Source organism: Pseudorasbora parva, chromosome 17 (assembly GCF_024679245.1).
Source record: "Pseudorasbora parva isolate DD20220531a chromosome 17, ASM2467924v1, whole genome shotgun sequence".
Lineage (NCBI taxonomy): Eukaryota > Metazoa > Chordata > Actinopteri > Cypriniformes > Gobionidae > Pseudorasbora > Pseudorasbora parva.
In genome coordinates, this window is record NC_090188.1 from 31,036,488 (window position 1) to 31,053,016 (window position 16,529).

The following is a 16,529-nucleotide window of genomic DNA, read 5'->3' on the forward strand; positions in this document are numbered from 1 at the left end:
GATTGATTGATTGATTGATTGATTGATTGATTGATTGGTTGATTGGTTGATTGATTGATTGATTGATTGATTGATTGATTGGTTGGTTGGTTGATTGATTGATTGATTGATTGATTGATTGATTGATTGATTGATTGATTGATTGATTGATTGATTGATTGATTGATTGATCGATCGATTGATCGATCGATTGATTTTAAAATGGCTTTTTTGGTCACATTTAGACATATAATTTAAAGAAAATTACACACACAGCAAGACAATATAATTATTATTTCACTCACATTTGTTGGTAATTAAATATCCAATATCTCTACTCTATAATTAAGGTAGTGCATTATCAGTTTTAGCAGTTCAAACTGATGAATGTGAAATACTCAATAGTGATTGGCAATTTTTATTATTTATTTATTTCTTATCAATGAAAAAGTCTTCAGCTATGGATTTTGCCTCCCCTGCCCTTCTCTCTCCTCTTAGACTCAATTTATCACATTTGTAATTACAATGGCAGATTTGCCCATCTCCAATTTTTACCTGAACATTTTGGGTAGTCTGTGCCTTCACTGAAATGCCACCCCTGGAAAAAAAACAATATTTAAGTTGTTTTCTGAAAGAAAAGCTACAATTTTACTCCGCAGAAGAAAGACATTCATAAAGGTTTGAAATGGCATTTTTGGCTGAACTATTGTTAATTCCTGAAGATAAATACCAAACAGATGAAATCCTTGTGATGAGCAAATGATCAACAACATAAGAAAATATAATTCAAATGTGATCTCTGATTAAACAGAACTAGCACAGTTACATTTGATCTTTTATTACAGTGAGATGTAATGTCGGAAGGCTCTTTCCATACCATGTATGTATATTTTTAGCAATATATAATAATTTTAGTAAAAAATAATGTTGCATACTGTATAGAAATCATGAAAAACACCTCACCACCCAAAATGACTGAATAAGTCCAGAGTCTGTCATAAGCTTGGCTGATATGACGTGCGCTCTTAGAGCAGAAAAATGGTCCAGACTTGCTCACAGGGCTGCGGTTGATGAATTTGGGCCGCCGTCCTGACCAACACTTTTCAATCCATCAGTTTTCTTACCTCCCAAGTTTCAAGCCACAACCGGAGTCCCATTCCCAGTCACGTCCCATTCTGGCGCTAATGATCACGATTGTATCTTCGTAGTACATAATAAAAACTTTTTATTCCTTATCTACAAAATAAAAGATACAAATAAAAACCAGTTGGCACTATGTTTGTTCTGTTTCATTTGTTTGTGGAATCTCGACCATTGAAATAAAAAATGAGTGCGCTCCTTAAAGCTCTTGTTTACTATTCTCTTTTTCTCACATTGATTGAAAGGGCTGTTATTGCCTTTCTGAAAAGTCTCATAGCTTCTGCTCTGAATGAGGGAACCAGGAAAGTTTCTCTAAGATATGCATGATCATCACAAGTGTGCTGATTGCTTCATAAACAATACATTTTAGATACAGTTGCCAACAAAATGTAGCTGTACTTGATGATGAATTAAGTCCTAAGCAGTTTCCAAAAGCCATTTCATGAGTAATAAAATACATCTGTACTAATGGTCGGAATTAGGCATGGATACGGTCTCTGAAAGAGTTATTGGAAGATGCAGACAGAAGAGTCATTGGTCACTGGAAGACAGTGTGATAGGTGGGACACTGATGAGACTTCATGTACTTAATGGCAAACTTGAGTTCCTTGCTCTTTTTGTCCCACTTGTGGATGGACATGAGCAGTAACTGTTGGTCCACTTTGCGGCCCATGATGAGGAAGTTGCTCCCGAGATTGTCCAGTTGCGAGCAGGGACAGTTCGCTCCGTTCTTGATGTATAGCGTGAGCTTCTTTAGGTCTTTCTTCCTCAGTATTCCCATCTTCAGAACCTTCTTCTTCTTTTGTGCGGCGATAAGCTTGCGGTCGCCTTTGTCCTTTTTCACCTCTTTAATCTTCATCTTGAGTGCTGTTGATAAAATATAGAAAGAAAAAGACTTAGAGCAAGAATTTCCAAACTTGTTCTGGCAGCCAAATTTGGATGTAAAATACCCCTTGAGGTTTTTAGTTCATTTTTCAGAAGTTCATATAACAGATTCACTTTATGTTTATGTTTTTATTTGATTTTTTTAAAAAAAATATTAGCTTGTTATCAACTAGGGATGCACCGAATCCAGGATTCGGGTTCGGATTCGGCCGAATATTGGACTTTTTGACTGGGTTCGGTTTCTGCCGAACCTTAGAATTTTTTTCCACCGAACCGAACCCGCTTGCACTACGCGATACTGGTCGAACATGATGCCGCGGTTGATTATGGCAACGTGTTTACTAGGTGGACCGTTCGAATGCAGTAGGCTGTGAGAGAGAGAAAATGGAACTTGTGAACAGAAAATGTGTTGTTTGGCAGTACTTTCAGTCACAAGAAGGCAATTCAAGTCGAGCTATATGTTCAATTTGCAATGCCGATTTGTCTCGTGGTGGCATGGAACCCTAAACAATAGCCGCTGGATGTCCGGTTCGCGAACGAATCTTTCTTTTTAACTGGATCTTTTTAGTGATCCGGTCGAACCAGTTCACCAAATCGGACTGAATCGTTCTAAACGGTTCGCGTCTCAAATCAGCGCTGATCTCACAAATTACTATAGTTACTCACTTTTTGACATGAGTGACCATCCCTCAGACTAGAAATAAACTAATATCTTGAAGTATATGTTGTAACTCCAACAGTTCACTAAACTGAGACATGTTTTGCTGTGAGAACCGGTGAGCTGAGATACTGCATGCGTGATAGCGTCGTCTTGAACAGAACTGTTTCTCTCGGAATGGGACAGCTGCTCTTTCTCTCGGAAAACTGATGCTGATAATATATGAGCACGGGTGAACCAAGGATTTGTGTAAGTTTATGTTATGTCAATGTAAGTTTATTTAATCTTTGTAAAACATCAGTGTTTGCACGACAGTGGCTGTATTGAGTGCTTTTGCAAAACATGAATTAAAAAACGTATCCAAGATGATGATGATGACAATAATAATTATTACTATACTAAGTTTTAATTACAAATACTTTACATGAATGTGTTTGAATGTATTCTCATCCGCCGGTATGATAGACATCTGTTTTTTTGTGCATGAAGGAATCTACAGTCAGCAATACGGCACAGTCATCCTGGCATAATGTTGCCTTTTTAAAAAAAAAAAAAAAAATTTAATTAAAAATACACTGCTGTGGACGTTTTTTGTCATTAATGTGTTTACTGTGATAATGGACTGAGGATGGGAGTTGGATTCGGTATTCGGATTCGGCAGAATCTTAACCAGTGGATTCGGTATTCGGCCGAACCTCAAAAATCTGGATTCGGTGCATCTCTATTATCAACTCACAAATCCCCTGCAGTTCTTTCATGAACCCCCAGATGTTTGCGATACCTGAAAAGTTCAACAACTAATAGAATACGGGTTTGAAAAAAGGGTGAGAAAATAACGACAACATTTTCATTTACGAGTGAACTAACCCTTTAAAAACACCAAGGAAAGACCAGAAAGACCCTTTGGAAAAAGTTCTGAGTATTACGTGCTGTCATTTAACTTCATCCATTGGAAAAAATGGGAAATGTTCTCATGGGACCTTTGGTCACACTCCGGTTCTCCCATATATTTTTGCTGTCTCAAGCAACAAAACCTTTCACAACGAGCACACAGGAAGAACCAAGGCTATCCAGAGCGCTGGAATAGTTTACACCTCCCCGGAGTAGCATCATTTAAACATGGACGGCACTAATTGCTCTCACCCGGGAGAGGACGGAGAGTGGAACGGAAAGTTTTAAAGACAGATGTGAAAAGTGAAAACCCCTTCGGTAGCCCGTCCTCATAAGCCATCATTTTTTACATTTTATTTTCATATTACATATTTTTTAAAGAATTTTCTCCAAGCAATTTTGGAAGCATAATTTTGGAAGCCTGTTAACCTTCGTTCAGAGAATTTCAACAAGTTTCAACATTGGATCATTGGTTTCAACATTTTCCATTCGAAAGTGGATGTGAACAGAAGTAGTAGGTCATCTAGGTACTTTTTTGCCTACTGTGTTATAAACACTGTGAAGTCAGACATGCTACTCATTTTACAAAATACTTTTCACCTACTATACTGTAGGAGATATGTGTATTCAGGTTGGTGTCTAAGGTAAATCATTGGCTCAGAGCAAAGTCACAACAAATTTTAATGTAATCCATAAAGTTTCAAGAAAATAAACATTGACAATAAATAAAAAAATAAAAATTCAAACATACTGCTGAGTTCAAATTTCATATTAAATTAATACGAGGACATTTTAGCCCCTTTATTAAGTGGAGCAAAATTTATTTTATTTTTTTCATCCTATGACCACAACATGAATATGGCATTGATGATAATTCATATAATATCACAAATAAATGTTTATCGATGAGGGCGCCTTGCAAACAGGACACCATCTTTTTCTATCTACAGGGACTGTTCTGTCTGAGTTGACTAAAGAGATATGCAGTCTTGAAATGAAACGCACAGAGAAGAAGCGTGACTACCGTAAATGCACTGATCCATGTCCCAGGTTTCTCACGCCTATAGACACTCTTAAATACAGTGTGGCAAAAAAGTATTTAGTCAGCCACCTATTGTGCAAGTTCTCAAACTCAAAAAAATGTGAGAGGCCTGTAATTTTCATCGTAAGTACACTTCAACTATGAGAGACAGTTGAAGAGTTTACATTGTCTGATTTTTAAATAATTTATTTGCAAGTTAAGGTGAAAAAAAGTATTTGGTCAAAAACAAAAGTTAATCTCAATAATTTGTTCTATACCCTTGTTGGCAATGACAGAGTTCAAACGTTTTCTGTGAGTCTAAACAGTTTTTAGACACTGTTGCTGGTAGTTTGGCCCATTCCTCCATGCAGATCTCCTCTAGAGCAGTGATGTTTTGGAGCTTTCGCAGGGCAACATGGATGTTCAACTCCCTCCAAATATTTTCTATGGGGTTGAGATCTGGAGACTGGCTAGGATCTGGACTCCAGGACCTTGAAATGCTTCTTACTAAGGCACTACTTCGTTGCCTGGGCGGTCTGTTTGGGATCATTGTCATGCTGAAAGAGCCAGCCACATTTCATTTTCAATGCCCTTGCTGATGGAAAAAGGTTTTTACTGAAAATCCCATGATACATGGCCCTATTCATACTTTCCTTTACACGGATCAGTCATCCTGGTCCTTTTGCAGAAAAACAGCCCCAAAGCATGATGTTACACCCACATGCTTCACAGTAGGTATAGTGTTCTTTGAATGACTCAGTATTCTTTCTCCTTCAAACACAACAAGTTGAGTTTTTAACAAAAAGTTATATTTTGATTTCATCTGACCATATGGCATTCTTCCAATCCTCTTCTGGATCATCCAAATGCTCTCTAGTAAACTTCAGACAGGCCTGGAAATGTACTGGCTTAAGCAGGGGGCTGTCTGGCACTGCATAATTTGAGTCCCTAGTGGTGTAGTGTGTTACTGATGGTAGCCTTTGTTACTTTGGTCCCAGATCTCTGCTGGTCATTCACTATGTCCTCAATTTAATTGTTTGACAGCTCAAACATTTGCTTAGAAAATGCTCTAAAAATATATTTCACAGATGTTATTGTGTATTTTGTTGCATGCCTAAATGTCTCCATTGAAACAATTTCCTTCCTGAATCTGAAAGAAATCTCAGCTTCCATCTCCACAATTTTTGTTTGGATCAGGTCTGTTTTTTCTTCTTTTAGAAACCATAAAGAAGCAAGCCTGATTAAAAAAAAAAAAAGTTAAAAAAAGGTTAAAAAAAAAAAACACATTCCCGGGTTCTCTTGTTTCTATGTTGCATTTAAAAACATGAAAGTGGCTATACCTGATATTATGAAACATAACATAAGAGCACATTAATCAATGACAACATTTTGTCCAGCATCATCAGTGTGATGTAGGCTCTTTGTCTAATATCATAAACATTCATGCATCTCTGGAAGGGCAGGAATGTATGTTTAAATGGTTTCACAGATAACATATTTAGTTCACTTGCTTGGAGATATTTGGTGTTGGCATAAATATAATTAGAGATCTTATACAATCTATTACAAGAAAAATCAGATCAGAAAAATAAATAAATAAATAAATTATATATATATATATATATATATATATATATATATATATATATATATATATATATATATATATATATATAATTATTATTATTTTTTTATTTTATTTTTTTTGAAACCTGAAAAGAGTGTATAGTATGATGAATGTGTATTCCCACTGAAACAATTAATACTCAATCTAAGAGAATGAGAAAAGGAAATATGAAGAAGAATACTGTGAGAAAAGGAAATATGAAGAAGAATACTGTAAGAAAACGTACATGCCACAATTCTTTTAATTTATTGAATGTGGTTGCTGGGCGAATGTTAGGTGGTTGCAGACATGTGGGTGATTGCTTGGGTGTTTTGATGGTTGATAGGGTATTTCTAGGTGGTCACTTAGGGGTCTAAGTTAAAAGTACCCTCTGCCAAGTCACTTAATAATGTATTGTGCCTAATTATAGTATGGGTCCCTTTGTTTAATGTAAGTCTATGAAAAGTCTTGTTGCTTAAATACTATTTCTGTGTCGGGACACTCAAAAAAAAAAAAAAAAAAAAAAAAAAAAAAAAAAAACATTTTGAAGGCTCCCAGATCCACTGTGTTTATTTCTGGTTTTTTTGGAGAAATCAGCTTTCAAATTGCATAGTTGTCTCTATTTACATAGCTGATAGGTTTAATATATTTTAAGAGATTTTGCAAAACTACAAAACCATACAGCTCACATACCTTACTGCAGTTCAGCCACACATGGGGTTTTTCTCTCTGATTCAGGTGATCACTCATGACCCATAATGCTTGTGGGGAGTGAGCACGCCTGGGCAATATCGTGGTGACAAGCCGAAAACCACAAGAGCTGCTTTAAATTGCTGGCAGTAGGTCTGACGAAGGAAGGGTAAGAGGAAAAGTGTCGCCCTGAGTACTTGCAGCCTTCGTTCAATAATTCTGAGACCAAAACCTGCCCATGTCCAAAGGCACAGCAATAGACTTTAAAGGCTTTGGGAGCTTTTATCAACAGAGACGGTTGTGCTGAAAATAGACTGTTTCTATTTTAAATAGACTATTTTTATTTTAACTCACTGTTTACACCTGTCTCTCATTTCCTCATTACCTCCCCCTATGTATACCATGTTCACTCTGTCATTCACTGCAAAGTCTTGTTTAGTGTCACAAATGAATCCATAGAAACGCTCAGAAATGCAGTTATCTTGTGCTGCGTCCCAATTCGCCTAATTATACTACGTCCTAAAAGTAGGTACTCTTTTTGTGAAGAAAAAGTACATACTTTTGAGTGTGTAGCAGAAAAGTATGCAAGCTTCGGGACATACTACTTCGACATTTTCAACGGACTCTGTCGCTTGGTTACATGCATCTCACCAACGTTTAACTGCCATTTAACTGCCCTGTCAATCATCGTCAGATTTGTCACTCTTAAAATTAGTCTTTTTTGCAGTTTAAATATAATGATGCATTTAAAAGTTAATGCCCAAGTGTATCCTTACAAAAGTTCACACAGCTACTGCAGGTGAAATATAATGTGGATAGCACTCAATAAAGATTTTTTCGTCAGGTTAAATACTGATAATTGATCACTCAAACCTTTATCTAAACCTCTCTAACCGTCTGACTCACACATCCATCATGTTTATAGTATTTTAACACGTTTTATCCGTGTTTGTAGTTCTAATCGAATCCTCTTCAAACTCACAATGGGTTGTGGGAAACATCAGCTGTTAGAGTGCCCATCGATCCACACTTCAAATTCTGACCAGAAATAGTAAACCATCCGGGTATCTTTGGAATACTCTTTTCAGCATACTACGATTTGGGACATACTTATTCTATTTTCAAATTCAAATTAGTATGGCTAGTATGTGAATATGGATGCACGGATGATCTTGGATTCGTGGATTACTCTTTTGCCTGTCTCCTCTGTTTTGTTTGCTTGATTGGTCAGATTTCCTGTTATGACCTCTTGCCTTTTTTGGACTTAGATGTGGATCACCCTCTCAATAAAAACTCTGTTTGGATCTCCAACCCTTCTTTCTCGGAGTGGTCATTACACTATCCAATCAGTGAAAGAGGAGGTACACAGCTGAGAGCCGACAGAGAGCCACAGCTTACCTCCACAGTTTTCTGCATCCCTCCCCATTCCTCATACTCGACTGGGGATATGGGGCAGAACTTGGTTTGGGCTAAATTCCATGCTCAGACCCGTTGATCGCTTCAGACAGCATGTCAAATACACTTATATTGTTTAACGTTATTCAATCATTTGTAAGTGTGAACTCGTAAAAACAACTACCACAGGTAATCTGACACACACACACACACACACACACACACACACACACACACACACACACACACACACACGTTAGTTTATGTGGTTTACAGGGACTCTCCATAGGCGTAATTGATTTTATACCGTACAAACCGTATTTCTATCCCCTTACACTGCACCTACCCCTAAACCTACCCATCACAGGAAACATTCTGCATTTTTACTTTCTCAAAAAAACATAATTTAATATGTTTTTAAGGCCATTTGAATTATGAGGACATTTGATATGTCCTCATAAACCACATTTATAGTGTAATGACAGTGCAATACCCATGTAGTTATACAAATTTGTGTCCTCATAAACCACATAAACAGGCTCACACACACACACACACACACACACACACACACACACACACACACACACACACACACATATATATATATATACAGTTTATAAAGGATTCAATAAATGTCGGAGCTGAATACATAAACAAAACAAAAACAACCATATAAAATGCATGTTGGAAATCCTCTTAGCCTCATTAACACTCAACTAAAAACTGAAGATCCCACTGGTTACAAATGTATCAATATGGGTTACTTTAAGTTAAACCCTATTTCTTTATTACCTTGTAAGGTGAAAAAAAGATCAGCCTGAACAGACCCTTCTCTCCCCCAAAACATTTTCTCATCGGATCTACGCAAATATCTTAGGTGACCTATTTTGATCTCAAAATGGTGAGTTCTCACCTAAAGTGAGGAGTTTGCATCTATACAAGATGCAATCAGATTGCTTTACTTGTAACATCAAAAACGTAATGCATCACAAGCAGGGCCGTGTTAAGCCTTTGCGTGGCCCTGCGCTAAGCTTTTTTGCAGGTCATAAAGAACTTTATTTCTCCAATTCCAGGACGAGAGCTCTCCATTATGTCTCCCTATTTACCTTAATGTATCTGTTTTCTTGCTTTACCTGAGGCAAAAAGTCATTGAAACAAGATTAGACTTTAAATTACATGCATCTGCGGTGAAATAACCAGATTTTCACTTCAATGCATGCTTATTTTAATGCGAGCAACGTTCTATCACTTTAATTCAGCGGGTCCAGCACAAAATAGACTCGTTGCAGAAATGATCGATGCGCTGCTGCAGATGCACCGCTCCTGGAAAGCACTCCCGGACCGCATCCGTGTGTAGTGAAAAAGCTGAAATCCGTTAACATTGGGACGTATAACAGGCGATCTATTCGTGATCAAACTATTTGCGTTGCAGATCTAAGCAGTTCATAGGAGTCATTTGTTGGACTACTACACAATAATAGAAAGAAGTGTTTTATTGCTACTATCTCATCACATTTAAAGCGCCGCTAATGTAAATTGGTAGAGGAACAATTTATATTTTATGCATTGGGAATTTGGGAAACACTGGCTGCCTGCTGGGGTGGCATTGGTCCTTCTTTTAGGGTGGCAGTTGAGCCCCGGTAGATCCGCCCCTGCCACTGTCATATTTTCTTACATTTTCGTTCGACATGTTGTGGTGACTCGATTTGGGTGTGTGACAACGATGCTCAACGTACGCATAATTACCTCGATCCAAAAAAAAAAAAAAAGGATAACGCATTACGTAATCTGATTACATTTTGATGTTACGAGTAAAGTAATGCATTACAAGTAACATGCATAATGTAATCCGATTAATCCGACATTCTTGTCGCTGCTGACACTGTGTCATTATAGTGTTGTTGGACCTGACAGCCGCCTTTGACACAGCGGACCATGACATCCTCCTCTCTTGCTTAGAAAAATGGGTGTGCATTCTGGGTTTGGCCTTACAGTGGTTCAGATCATACTTAGTCAACATACGTTTTTGTGTCAGTTTTGGTGACTGTGTCCTCCACGGCTTCTCTCACTTGTGGAGTGCCCCAGGGGTCAATCCTTGGGCATCTACTTGGGCATCTACATCTACTTCATTGTATATGCTGCCTCTTGGGTCAATTTGTCGCAAAAATGGCATTTATTTCCATTTATACGCCGACGACAGTCAAATTTCAGTCTGTAAAATGCCATTGGCTCTCATGTGTCTCGTGACTGATCGCGTCATCATGCTGTCGTCTGTATCATTTGAATCATGAGAAATATGAACGGGTAGGAGTGGAGTTAGTTGCTCCGAAATATAAAAGTAGGCTATAAATATTAAAATCATGTCTACTTTTACAAATGCAAATAATTCAATGTGTGTTGGGAATCCGTGTGTGGACCACGTATGCTGACTGTCATTGATTTACATTGGCATCACTTCCGTGAACCCATCACGGAATTTTCGGCGATTTCGTGTAACTACCACAGATTTTTGAGTGAAGGGTCCGTGCTGATTTCACGGAATTCTGTGAGACCAGGTTGTCAAATTTATGTCCCTTTGAAGCGATAATGCTTTTTGTGCCCGTCAACTACTCGAGTGCATTGAAGACATTAAAGACTGGATTTCCATGAACATCTTACATTTTAATGGAAAAAAGACTGAAGTCATGATAATTGGATCATGTGACATGCTAAATTTTCCCGGTGGACCTTGGTTCTATGACAACATCTGTAAAACTGGGAGTTAAAATGGATCGAGACTTAAATTTCGACACACAAATTAAAGCAGTCGTCAAGTCTTTTTTTTCAGTTGAGGCAGTTAGCCAAGTTAAAGTCTATCCTTTCTAGACAAAACTTTGAGATATTGACTAATGCCTTCATTACGTCACGACTGGACTATTGTAATGCAATGAAGTGTAATGCACTTCAGTCAGTTGGGATCAGTCAGTCTTCGCTGTCTCGTCTGCAGTTGGTGAAAAATGCTGCAGCTTGTCTTTTAACTGGGTCCCGAAAGTACAATCACTTTATCCCCATTTTAGCTTGTCTTCATTCTGTGCATTTTAATGTCAACTTTAAAATTATTTTATTTGTTCTTAAGAGTTTAAATGCTCTTCCTCCGCGGTATCTGTTCGACCTGCTCCAGTCTCATGTCCTGTCCCGCTCTCTCAGGTCGGAAAATCAGTCCATGCTCACTGTCCCTAAGACAATGAGAAATCTAAGAGGTGTCCTGCCCTTTCAGTTGCCGGCCCCAAATTGTGGAATGACCTGAACTACACATCAAGTACTGACTCACTTCCTGTTTTAAAATTATTTCTTAAAACACATTTCTTCTCTTTGGCTTTTAACACAGTTTGAGATGACTATTAATTTATTGTTTTAATTCTGGATTTTAAGTTTTAGTTTTTATGTTGTTACTTTTAAACATTTTGTGTATTGTCAATGTACAAAACTTTGGCTAACCTTGTTATTTTAAAGCGCTTCTTAAATATACAAGATTGAGACTTAATTAGACTACTTTTTTGATGTTACAAGTAAAGTAATGCAAGTGACATGCATTACATAATCAGATTACATTTTTATGTTACGAGTAAAGTGATGCATTACAAGTAACGTGCATCACGTAATCAGATTACTTTTTAAGGTGTTAATGTAAATTACATTCTAATAACTCAAAAAAGTTACTGCATATGTATATCAGAGTATTAGTATCGTCTGCAAAGATTTGCCACTTTGTAGTAATGTATAAGATGATGCACATGGGTCCACTGTAGAGGTTGAAGTGAATAGCTGAATAGCTGTCCACTGTAGTGACCACTATGCAAGGGTTTATCCTGTAAAACGGTGCTAATACACATTATCTTTAAAGAGTTAAACAGAGTCAGCACTGATGCAAAAAAAATTTGAAAGAGAAAATAATGAAAATTATTTGGTCTCAATTTATGTAAGTTTGTTTCCACCACACAATAAAACATTTTAAAAGATAATTGTGACTTTTTATCTCACAATTGTTAGATATAAACACGCAATTGTGAGTGATAATTGTCAGTTATGAAGAACTGCGTGATATAAAGTCAGAATACAGAGTTGTAAGATCAGAATTGAGAGCTAAAACTCAGAACTTTCAGACTTTTTTCTCAGAACTGTGAGTTTATATCTCAAAATCCAGACTATTGCTGCGTTCCACTCCACTTTAAGACACGCACTTGCAAACTTCCCTAAGCACTTCCCCTTGGGGGAATCCCTGCCGCCATTTTGAAGTGCGTTCCACTTCGTGAAGTGGACAAGGGAAGTTTATATGGACAGACCCTTGCTCCCTCGATTTTGACCGAGTGAGCGAGTCTACTTCATATGTACACTTCAGGCAGCTTCATATACCACAATGCAACGCGATTGTGACGTCACCACATACCGCGTTTAATTTACCCCACCACAAACAACTCTATGATATTTTTAAAAACATTTAAAACAACCCAAACACATCCATATACATATAGAATGCTGCATTAAACAATTTCGTAAAGGAAAAAAATAAATAATAAATCAACTCCATAGTGGATTCCAAGTGATCAAGGGCTTAGGGCGTTCCAGTTTAGTCCATTGCAAAGTTTCCGCCAGTAGTCGGCACTCATGCAACGTAGGCAATGACGCACATCCGAGTGAACGAGACGGAGGGAAGTTTGCGAGTGAAGGACATGATAAAACAGAACTGGAACGCAGCATATTTCTTGCAGTTACAATACTGAGAAAAAAGTAATCTCGCAATTGCAATTTTATATCATGCAATTCTAAGGGGAAAAAAAGGCAGAATTGTGAGATGCAAACCAAAAAAACTCAAAATTGATATAACGTTGCAAATTCCATTTTTTTTTTTTTTTCAGATACAACCTTCCATAAAAATCTAGCAAATGTGATTTTTAAACAAAGAAGCAGGCAAACGGTGGTCTTTTGAATCGGCTTTGGCCGCAACTCTGGAAGACTTGGAGTTAAACTTTTTTTTTGAGAAAAGAACAAAGAACGGCACTGAAATCATTCTTAATGCAATCGAGGGAAGATGTGTTCAGAGTTTTCCCGATTGGATAAGGTGAAAGTTTAATCTCTCAACTAGCTTTGCTTCACGTTGCTCTGGTTGGTTGTAGCTCTATCCAATTGTGTGCAGAGGGAGTTTGAAAGACATCCATTTATCTCGCCCCTCGGATTGAGTCCTGTCAATGGTGAGTTCCCAGACCCAATGTCTGTATGTGGGTCTAGCTTGTTAGGCTATTAGTGATGTAGACCTAGTAATTCATTCTAATTGTTTGTGTTAAAAGTCCTAGTTACTCAACAATGACCTATCTACAATGAACCAGAGAGCTCTGCACTCCTCAGTTGAAGAAAACACATGCACATCTTAATGAGTTTGACAACACATGTGCTGCAACTACTTATAACACAACCAAATGCAGAAATGTTTTAGCTGCAAAAGTTCACAAAACAATAAAATATAGAAATGTGCTGCAAATATTCAAAATGCACGTTTGGTCAAAATGTTAAAATAAAAAAAATAAAAAATAAAAAATGCCTTTCAGTGAAAGGGAAAGTAAAACGTGATAGCCAAGCATGGTAACCCATACTTATGTCCTCTGCATTTAACCCATCTAAGTAGTGAACACACACACACACACACACACACACACACACACACACACACACACACACACACACACACACACACACACACACACACACACACACACACACACACACACACACACACACACACAACAAACTGTGGACACACACAACCGAAGGAGTGGACAGCCATTTTGCTGTGGCACACGAGGAGTAGATTGTGGGTTAGGTGCATTGATCCTCCACGTATATATATATATATATATATATATATATATATATATATATATATATATATATACATTCAGACTATATAAAGCATCAATCAATATACATTTTTTTATATTGTTCATGTCAGGCCATGTAAATATATACACACAGGTTATATTGGGCGAATTGTTTTGAGTTACTGACACATTATAAGCAGGGGTGCACAACTTTGTTGGACTAAGCTTCTATTTTCTCTCAAATGGTAGATGATGTAGTCCTGATTCTTTCTCCCTGGTTAAGCCTGCGATTTGCTGTTTGCATCCAAAAGTCAACAACTGGTTTTAGGTCAAAGGTATCTTTTGTCATGTTAGACAAGTGTTCTTTATTTATTTATTTATTTATTTATTTATTTATTTATTTATTTATTTATTTATTTATTTATTTATTTATTTATTTATTTGTTTGTTTGTTTGTTTGTTTGTTTGTTTGTTTGTTTGTTTGTTTGTTTGTTTATTTATTTAAAAACCAAACTGCATGTTTATGATATGACAATAGCTGTTCCCAAATTAAATGGCAAAATGATCATGAAGTGAACATTCAAGTCTTAATATAGTGAGGCAGCAAATGCTGAAAACACTGTGAGCGTCACACGTGCTTCAGTGTGTGTGTGTGTGTGTGTGTGTGTGTGTGTGTGTGTGTGTGTGTGTGTGTGTGTGTGTGTGTGTGTGTGTGTGTGTGTGTGTGTGTGTGTGTGTGTGTGTGTGTGTGTGTGTGTGTGTGTGGTAAAAAGGTAACTGCATCTGCGGCATTCATTCACACAGAGACGTGCAGAATATACAGGATTCGTATCTGTATACTTTCTGTGTTTTTTTTGTTGGTTTAATATTCACAAACACTAGTCTATATTGCAATTGTATTTTAGTGTACTGACCTGCTTTTCATTTATTCATTGAAATTCCATGTTATACATTAAATTGTGTTTATGGATCAAATCGATTTTATGGAGCGATTCTGTCCATGTTTTCTGCATCTTGGGAATCATAAGGCTCTAAAAAAGACACAACTTTATCAAATAAATCCCTTAATGCGCAACAAAAAATGTCTCAGGTTATGACTATAACCTATGTTCCCTGAGTGGGAACCAGCACTGCGTCGGAACGACTAATTTGGGGATGCTCCTTTAGCAACAGCGTATCTGAAGTCTGAATGAAACTATTCCAATCTTGATTGGTGTTGCGTCATGACGTAGATGTGATGGCATACGCGGAAGCTACATAAGGGGGGCCGGCACATAGTAACGGCAATTTTAGTGAGGAAGCAAGCGCTCCAGGCGTGACTATGAGATGGAGTACTCATTCCCTCTCAGGGAACATGGTTATAGTCATAACCCGAGACGTTCCCTATATCGAGGGAACTTCGCACTGTGTTGAAACGACAAATTTGGGGAACGAGTACCCACAAGGCCACAACGAGGGTACGCCTGCCTTATTGTGAAGCTGGAAACCAGGCACAATTAGAACTGGAGCACCCTAGCGCTGGGCGTCACAGGTGCATCCTATAAAATCTTATGAAAGTGTGCAACGGAGGCCTCAGCCAATCCTTCAAGTACCACTGCCAGATCCCAGTTCAGAACTCTGGCTAAGACGCAGGCCTCATCTTCCAGGCCCCACGGAGGAACCGTACAACCAGATGGTGCCTACCCAAAGACCTATCACTCACAGGAGTGTGGAAAGTCCCAATGGCAGCCACGTATACCTTCCACTTAAGGCTGCACAGTCTCCTTGAAGACAGACCCCTGGAACTGAGCAAGGTCTCAATCACATCTGCTGGCAGGCCGGCCTCTAGATATCTGGCCCCCTCAGGGGCCAGACCCAAAGGCTCCAAATTCCCAGCCGGGGGTAAAATATTGTGCCCCCTGCCTGAGACCGGAGATCCCTCCTCAGAGGGACCTGCCATGCAGAGGACTCCCGGGAGCAGAGTGATTGGGAGAAAAGAATACAGATGCAGCCTCGGCCATGTTTGCACCATGGCATCCATCCCTAACGGGGCTGGATGCGTGTGAGAAAACCACAGTGGGCAGTGGGACGTTTCTCGAGACCCAAACAAATCCACTTCTACTGGGCCGAACCTCTCGCACATGGCCTCTACCACCTCTGGGTGGAACCGCCACTTCCCATGCCTGAGCCCCTGCCTCGACAGGATGTCTGCTCCCTGGTTTTGGTCCCCGGGGATGTCCATCGCCCTGAGGGATGACATATTCCCCTGGGACCGTAGGAGGATCTGGTGTGCCAGTTTGCACAGAGGGCGTGACCTCAGGCCCCCCGATGATTCAGATACGAAACTACGGCCCTGTTGTCAGATCGTATCAGGACATGGTGGCCGCGGAGGTCCAGTAAAAAGCTCCTCAGAGCTTTGTAGACTGCCAG

General features: G+C 38.5%; 1 protein-coding gene across 1 annotated transcript in view; it reads right to left on the reverse strand.

Moving 5' to 3' along the window:
• Window positions 1–1,187: 1,187 nt before the first annotated feature.
• Window positions 1,188–16,529, reverse strand: part of sfrp5 (secreted frizzled-related protein 5) — a 35,437-nt gene continuing 20,095 nt past the window's right edge. The window contains exon 3 of the mRNA XM_067420986.1: window positions 1,188–1,986. Within this exon, the coding sequence (XP_067277087.1) occupies window positions 1,658–1,986 (329 nt within the window). The 3' untranslated portion in view covers window positions 1,188–1,657. The remainder of the gene's footprint in view (window positions 1,987–16,529) is intronic.